The 8,324-nt window shown below is 40.6% G+C and overlaps 1 protein-coding gene across 3 annotated transcripts in view; it reads right to left on the reverse strand.

Moving 5' to 3' along the window:
- Positions 1–807: 807 nt before the first annotated feature.
- The window catches only part of LOC120738665 (pre-B-cell leukemia transcription factor 1), a 63,548-nt gene continuing 56,031 nt past the window's right edge, over positions 808–8,324 (reverse strand). For 2 of the 3 annotated variants that reach the window (XM_040040027.1, XM_040040026.1), the window contains exons 7-9: positions 7,794–7,906; positions 6,065–6,154; positions 808–3,805 (exon numbers count right to left, since the gene is read on the reverse strand). In XM_040040027.1, coding sequence (XP_039895961.1) covers positions 3,713–3,805; positions 6,065–6,154; positions 7,794–7,906 — 296 coding nt within the window. In that variant the 3' untranslated portion in view covers positions 808–3,712. The remainder of the gene's footprint in view (positions 3,806–6,064; positions 6,155–7,793; positions 7,907–8,324) is intronic. The other variant, XM_040040028.1, reaches the window with a different exon arrangement.

An 8,324-nucleotide genomic window follows, 5' to 3' on the forward strand; every position in this document is an offset into this window, starting at 1 on the left:
TTTTACTCAGAATGGGATTTACACCTTTTCACCATGTAATGACTGAATCAGTCTCACAATGCCTTTTTTGGTTTGCAGGAGAACATGAATAAATTAAAGCTACACGTCCAGCACTTTTTGCCTTTCATTCCTGAAACACTGGCTAAAAGAAACCCTTTGATAGAAATAAGGAGGCCTCTCCATGTAATTACACTTGATCATGTTTGCATATGTCACTCCCACAGTCTCTGTCACGCTCCCTGATTTTGGATGCTCCTGGGAACCTCTTCCTAATCCACAATTTCATGTTTCAGCCCCTTCCTTCTTTTTATTTTTTTTTCCAGAGGAGGGATGAATTGAAGAAGCAGAATCAGACATCCTGTCTGGTTTATCTGGAAGAGAGAGATAAGTGTGGATTCCGCCTCTTTCAGGGAACGCACATTAACCATGCCTCAGAGGGAGCGCTGGGTGTGGGGAAGGGTGGCGGGGGATAGAGGAGGTGTCTGTCTGCCGGGAGCACACAGCTTTCACTCACTGTGAAAACTGTGAAAATGTCCCCTTCACACCCTCGGCAGCTCAGGCCAAGCTCCGGTGCTATGTTAGTGGTGATAAAATGCCTCCATGCCACAGCCTAGTTGGAAGTGAGACGTGCAATGCTATCCAGAGGTGTTGGACTGACAAGTCTACAATGTGTTAACTTGTATCCTACAGTGACTTCTGACCCTGACCCTGTTACAAAAGTCTGCTGGAAACACCACGCTCAAGTTTGTGGTGGAGAAAAGCACAAAGAGCAAACAAAACTTCACCAGAAAAATGACAAAACCTCCGTTTATGCAACAAAAGAAACTATTTATTTGGGATACGCATTGCCAGTACAAATTAAGAGACCATAAAACCTACACCTTTCAGCTATTTTTCTCCACAGAAAACAAGTTTTGAATCGGAATTAAAAAGACAATAGTTTTCCATTTGATACCTTTTTACATACGCAGAGATCTTAAAAGTTAAAACCTGTCAAGAAAAAGGCTCCACGATTTCACTCTGAAATCCTTATAAAAAAGAAGTTAACATTCAAAACACTGCAGTACGTTATTTTATTGAAGAACAAAAAGACATGCAACAAATAAAACATTTCATGTTTTACAAATTGGTCATCTTTCTTTTCATGTCTCTTTTCCTTTTATATTCAAAAACTAAAAAGCATCATTACATGAAGCTTCGATAATATTTGACAGGCAATGTGAAAAGTAGAGTTAAGCCTTTTTTTGAGGGGTGCAAAAACAATCCTCGTGTTTGCCTTGCATGGCCGCCGCTGTCAGTTCACTCCAATGACTTCCAAAGACACGACTGAGGCAGGTTCTGTGCATCATTTCAATGGTGCTCGCCCCCTCGGCTGTAATACTGAGCAGGTGAGTCGAGAGGGGAGCCGCTCTGAGTCATTCAAATGAGTTTGTCTGTTGCCATCACGCCGTCGTAGATCTCAACGCCCAAGCTCTGAGACATCCATGATTTCATACGTGTGTAATAAATACTGTTAAAAAAATACCTGTGGTTTTCAGGCTGTTTTGTGGCTGTTTGGGATCTCGGGACTGAATTTTCTCTCAGGGTTCAGTTCAGCTAAAATAAAAGCCAAAGAGAGGGCAATGTTAACGCTAACTTTTCACGTCACCTTTAATGGGACAGTAGCCATTTTGGACGCAGGGTTGTAACATGTGACATGAGTACAAAAGAATAAGAAGGATTTCACCGTAAATCCAACAGGAACTCAAAGAGGCTGCGTTAAAATAGCTACTGTCCAAATTCAAAGATGCAAAAAAAGAGTAAAGGCGCATATCTACATACTGTATATAGAGCATTCTTGGGCAATTCACACATAATGGTAGCATAAAAAGAAAAACAGTCAAAAGAATATCAAGTGAAACAAAAAAGATGACTTATTTGCAAAATGGAGACACATAAAAATATATCCAAACATCTTCTGGATTTGTGTGCCATCAGGGTATTTGTTTTCATTTGAATTTATATAAACACTACTGTATTCCAAGTGCATTTTTTTGGCTTTGGATACAGAGTACTGGAGCATAATGAGATGCTCACTAGCACTGCAGATACTAAAATCATTCAAAAACAGGAAAAAGAAAACCCTCGATAAAGCTGATCCCAATGAGGAGGATAAAATTCTGCCTTTTTTTGGTATCAAAGTATGTAAATGCTCATGAGGACTATTGTAATCATGTATACATTGTACTGTACATACGACAAAGGTCACAAATTTAATTTCACATTTCAGATTGGCATCATGTTCATGAGTGTAGTGTCATTTTAAACAAAGAAAAAAGTGAATAAGTGAGAATATAATTACTTTCTAACGTCAGACGTTCTCTCTGATGTTATCAGAGGTTACAAAACAGGTCAGGCAGATCAAGATGAACACATGCCGATTAGATTTGTGACTAAATCCTGAGGATTCAGTGAGACATTTTGAACAGAAAAAAAAAATGAATATTGCAGAGACATATCTATTACATTTTTTAGCATGTTCCAGTTTTACAAACTTTAATAGGAAACGATTATTTATTTTTATCAAATTTTGCACATTTTTATTGACTTTTCCAATTTATTTATTGGAAAAGAATAAGTTGAGCAAAACCAAAAATCTTCTGTTCTCAAAATGATTCATCTCGTGCTCAGACTTTTGGCACAAATGTGATTCCATACATGAATGAGAAAGGACATGCGATGTGTTCAATCCTGATGACATGATACCTTAAAAACTGAATTACTGTTTGGTTACCAGCAGTATTTGGATCCGTTTGTCTCACTGTTAGATTTGAACAGTTTTTCTTTTTTTTCACATTTACAAATGCTCCCCTTTGACTTTAATCAGTAGATGTTATTGTGCTTTAATATATACGTCTTTGAGCTCAATTCCTTAATTTCTCGCTTTAAGATTGTAAAGTCTCTGCATTGTTGTACCGCGTGTTAGCTGAAACGTAGCTACTATGGCACAAAGCAATAAAAGGTCTTAAATGTCAGTGTCTGCTGTAGAAGTTCTGAATACAAACAATACAAACCGAGGCTGAATACTTGGATATCAGCTTACTAATATAAATGGACTAACATAATAATAATAATATGTCACAATGTATGGCATGAGAAATTTAAGGACATGAGATAACAATGTTTTCAAAATTCACCTCCAGAGCTGAACTTTGGCACCATAGGTAAAAAAAAGAAAAGTAATCTGGTATTGAAAACAGACGTGTAACGATAGGGCTCGATGTGGTGTGTGATAAATTTGTAAAAATACGAAACTTTGTAAAACCGAAGCCGTTTAAATTTTGTTTGCTATGTTATTATTTCGAATAGAGGTAGTGTGAAAGCATCTCAATTTACAAGATGTGGGCCAATACGCTGCTGTGAGCCTACTGTGTGAATATATACTGTAAAGAGAAATACAAAGAGGCAACATGGACATCAAGTGGAAACTGTACAAACTGTGTGGTGTGAATATGAGTCCCCTACGCAGGCTGCTAACGGTGCCGCGGTGGTCCAGATAGGAAAAGTGAACAGTTTTATCCGTAATGGTGAAAACGTCATCTCCAGACCCCGACTGTGCCGCGCCGTTTCCCATCCAGTCCCAAAAAAAGGGGGTCAGGGTATAAGTTTTGGAAGGGAGAGTTGTGGTGGATCGAGGAAAGTGGGAATCAAGAGGAAGCAGGTGGGTGGAGGATCAGTTGGAGGTATCGGAGTGAACGCTTCCAGGTCCTTCTGTAGGTGATGTCACTGATGAGGGGGTTGGAGCATCCTGCCAGCCGCCGTTTGCCTGAAAGGGGAAAAGAATCAGAGAGAACCAGAAGTGGGGCGTGAGTGTGTTGCTCTTCTGTTCATTACTCGATGCAGCTCAAACACACTGAGATAAAAAAAACGAATAGAAGTCCTGAGGGCAAGATAGTGCACCAACGCTGGGATACTTTGAACTACGCAGTCAAACACAGCCTTAAGTCAAACTGCCTCCTGGATTGGCGGAAAAGCTAACACGGCTCACATTACAGCTAATAATTCAGAATAAGACTGACATAAAAAAACATACTGCCGTTTCCAGCTGAGCAGAAACAGAATTACCCCATCATACACTGCACACTCACTCATTTAAGCAATGACAACAATAAAGAGAGGAAAAGTCAACTTGTGCAAGATTTTGTCTTGAAATAAATTCCTGCTGCTGTCATTTTAAACAATATGAATATATGTAAATTGTATGGAAGGGCGTCTGAAACAAAACATGCACTAATTACGATGCTGACAGTAGGAATTAACATACAATAAGAACTCTGGAGGTCCTTTTCACCGCCACAGACAGGCCTGTTAAAGAGCATTTAGGGTGTTAATAGCGAATTTAAAACCATCAGAAAAATTGGAAATGGTCCTCGACAGCCTTTCATTTCACAGCTTGTAATGTGTAATCAAAAGTGGAGGGGTCAGATTGTATAATGTAATCACCCGCAGCAGTCATTATCCAGCAGGCTTTTTTGTATTAGACACAAGATTCATTAAAGTCTGTCTTGACATGTCTCTAAAACTGTTTTTTTTTTTTCGGGATACAGGTCGTTCCTGCATTTAATTAACAACGAAGTTATAAAAGCGTTGCCATATTCGATATATATATATATATATATATATATATATATATATATATATATATATATATATATATATATATATATAACTTTTATGCAAAGAAAAACCAAAAACCACTTATGATGTATTTTGTAAATTGTACATTACAACAAAAGTGCTTCTATGCCCTGAATTCTGCAAAATAAAGGCCAAAAGAGGTTGAGATACCTCAGTGGAAAAAATCTAGTTTTCTACAAAAGACAGCTTTGTCATAACTTACTATTATCTGCTAAAATATTATATCAAACTAAACTGTCGTGCATGGATTGGAGAAAAAACAGGCAAGTGAAGAGCAGAGATTCCTAATTTACCAGCCTTAGCAACATAAATCACAGGCAAACAGGCTGCCAGACAGATATCCTGCTCCTACATTATGCATTGCAGAGCTTCTTTACAGGGTATAAAAGTGAATAACACAGCATACTGTGGCAGTGTAAGATGTGGTAGAGCAAGCAGGCGTCCAAGGAGAACCGTATCTGTGAGGTCAAAGGACTGAGAAAGAACAGGGCCTGAATACGTTAGCGTCCTCTCAGGGTTAGCACAGCTAGCTGTGGGATGCGCTCGGAGCAGCCAGGAAGCCTATTTGAATACACATACATGTTTTTATACGGGAGACATTTCATCTGATTATCATATGGCCAGTGAGGCACGACGACGACAGCGGAGGAACCCAGCCGCGGCTGTGACCGTCCTCGTCCTCAGCGCGGCTCGCTGTCAGGGCCATTAGTGTGGCAGGAACATGATCTGAGCAATGCGCTTGGATTGCTGTCCCAAGTCCACACTCTGCTCTCCTTGTGTCTGTCTTATCGATTTTCCCCTTTACGACACGGCTTGTCGCTGTGAATTTCCCTACTGTTTGCCGCCGCCAGCTAGCAACCCCCACCCCACCCCTCATACCCCCACATCTAAACCCAAACTCTGCAGAAAAATAAGACAAACACGTCGGGGACAAACCCCTATGGCACATGAGGAGTCGTTTCCAGGAGCGTGAGGTTTTATTTTTAGCGGGACGGTGCTGATGTCTCCTGTGGGGCATTAACGGGAGCTTCTGGCCTTGGGGCAGCTAATCACGGGTCAGGTGGTCAGAGGGAGCTGAAGTCCAGAGCAAAGAGGTGTCACCTGTTTGTGCGGCTCTCTCACGGCTGACCATACGTGGCTGCAGGTGCTACTCCAGGCCTGATTGAACATGACAGGCTCAGAAGGCGGCTCTGCATGTGTGTGGCCAGCACCACGCCTGCGTACGGTGGGTACCGTGCTGCCTGTGGCACGAGTGCTAGAGAAGCAATCAACTAGGTGACCATGGAGTGGAGACAAGTCCTACTAAGTGGCATTCTGAGCCCTATGGCTTTGAAATAATTGGTAGGGAGAGAAAGGAAAAACAAAGGGGAAAAAAAGGAAAGCTTACATTGATGCCCTGCGGACTGTACATCTGGTTGGCTGTGAGTCCTTCACTGTATCCGCCTGTCTGACTGATAACATGGCGAAGGGTATCCACCTGAAACATTCAGAAAGAGCAGACAAAGCAAGGTCAGAGTCAACACAAGAGAAGCACAAGAGAAAAGAGAGAGATGACAAGACAACAAGAGAGACAACAAGAGTACACTGCTGCAAGTATGTCCTTGGAGACAACAAAGTCCAAAACAAAAAGGGAATTCAGGATAAAGAGATGTTTGGTTTTTGCCAGCTGAAATCAAACTGTTTGTAGGATGAATACAGGATGACAAATCTTCTGCCCTTGAGACTGGGGTATTAATGACTCTTTTCCATCAAGGTAAAAGTAAGCAGCTGGGTGTTTTCTTTTGGAGGGGGTGTGCATGACAAGGGTAAAAAGGAAGTTTATTAGAAAATAAGTTGAACACATGCTCTTATGCCAGCAAGATTAACGATATTTAGATTAAGAAGATTCGTCATTAACAGCATGTGCCAGTCAAAGCAGAAATCATTAAAACATGACAAATAAAAGGTCCCCTATTAGTCCCACAAATGCTATCCAAGTCCCACTATAGAAAAAGGGTCTGAATCTTATTTTGTTAACAAGTAGTGTATGAGTACAAGTAAGTGCACAGAGGTAGAGGGCAATTAAGTCCCGCCCACATCAGAGGGGAAACAAGTTATTAGAAGCCTCCATGTGAGTTTCATCTGTTAGAAGAAAAAAAAAAAAAAAATCAAAATTCCCAAAAGCACCAGGGTGATGGAAAACAGTACCAACAGGTATAACCCACATCAGTTTGACTATTTCAGGCAGGACTGTGCTTAATTATTATTAATGAGAGTCATTATTTGTTATTAATAAGTCAAATATCAAAATGTCAGTTTTACACCTATATTTCTGTAAGTTAAAAGCTACTTGTTATGCATTTCCTTACTTTCTGCTTGTATTAAATATGGCAAACATTTCAGATGCTTTTCTAGTCTTGGCTCGGGATGTTCTCACTGAGAGGGGATACTCTTAATATGATCATAACGTGAACACAGAGGCTCCACCCACTGCTGTTCAGACCTATTTATAAAAGTGGCCAATCAGGAGGAAATTGCAAGGGAGGGAGCTAAACTGAATTGTTTCAGACAAAGCTTAAACTAAAAGGCTGCACAACTCCTAGCATAAGGTAAATACAGATGATGATGTTGTGGTTCATGCAAAGCTATTCTAAGAATAACAAAAAATGGAGTTTGAAATGAGAATAACAGTTGCATAACTTCCATTATAGTGGAATGTGGATGACTCAGAAAGCATAGTTGGTGATAAACATAGTTGACTAAAAGATATCTAACCTTAGCTTTGTAACTGCTAATTAAATACTGAATGCTAAAACACAAAAGTGTAGCATCAACTGAATCGTTTCCCCTCCAGTGGGCGTGGCTTTTTGAGGTTGAATCAATGCAGTCCATCTTGCTAGCTTCCTTGTAATTGGCTGGTTTGGCTGTATATGCACTGTCACATTTCTGCAGTTCTTTTAAGCTAATATAAATTAATTTAAGCATTATCAGATGACCAACTTCCTGATACTACGAGGGTGAAATTACCCTAGTTACTAGTTAATTCATCTAAAACCTGTGCATGACGAGTCTGGCGTTACAAAGATCAGTACTCGATCCGCCCCTGTATCACCTTCTGTTCTGCTTTGGGGCCCTACCTGCGACTGCACGTTGGCTCCCACCTGAGCCCCCTGGTACGAGTCCCCATTGAGAGACTGCACGCTCATGAACAAGTCCCCCGAGTTTGACATGTTAAAAGAGCCACCAGAACCTGAAAGGAGAGAGGGAGCAGTCGAATCACAGAGAGACAGAGAGCAAGCAAAGAGGAGCAAGTCAGCCCGTTCAGGAAGCAGCCTGGAGGAGCAGCATGCAGAGGGTTAGCTAGCAGCCGTGCAGGCTATTAGACCAGGGGGGGGGGTGAAGTGAGGACAGAGAAGTAGTGTATCAGGTATATGTTTTACCAGGTAATCTGTTTACATATTAGCAAAAAAGAATTAAGAAAGGAGCCCAGATTAATAAGAAATGCACTCAATTGCTGTCTCATCCAAGTAGCCTGGACTGCTTTCATTGAAAGACAAAAATATCTTTAGTGATGGTGACTTGTTGTTGTGTTTTTTTTGGAGAATACAACATTTAAAAGACATTTTAAGAAGCCTGAAAAAGCCATTCTTCTTCTTAAGTCTGATATT

Source organism: Simochromis diagramma, unplaced genomic scaffold, assembly GCF_900408965.1.
Source record: "Simochromis diagramma unplaced genomic scaffold, fSimDia1.1 OVJJ01000026.1, whole genome shotgun sequence".
Lineage (NCBI taxonomy): Eukaryota > Metazoa > Chordata > Actinopteri > Cichliformes > Cichlidae > Simochromis > Simochromis diagramma.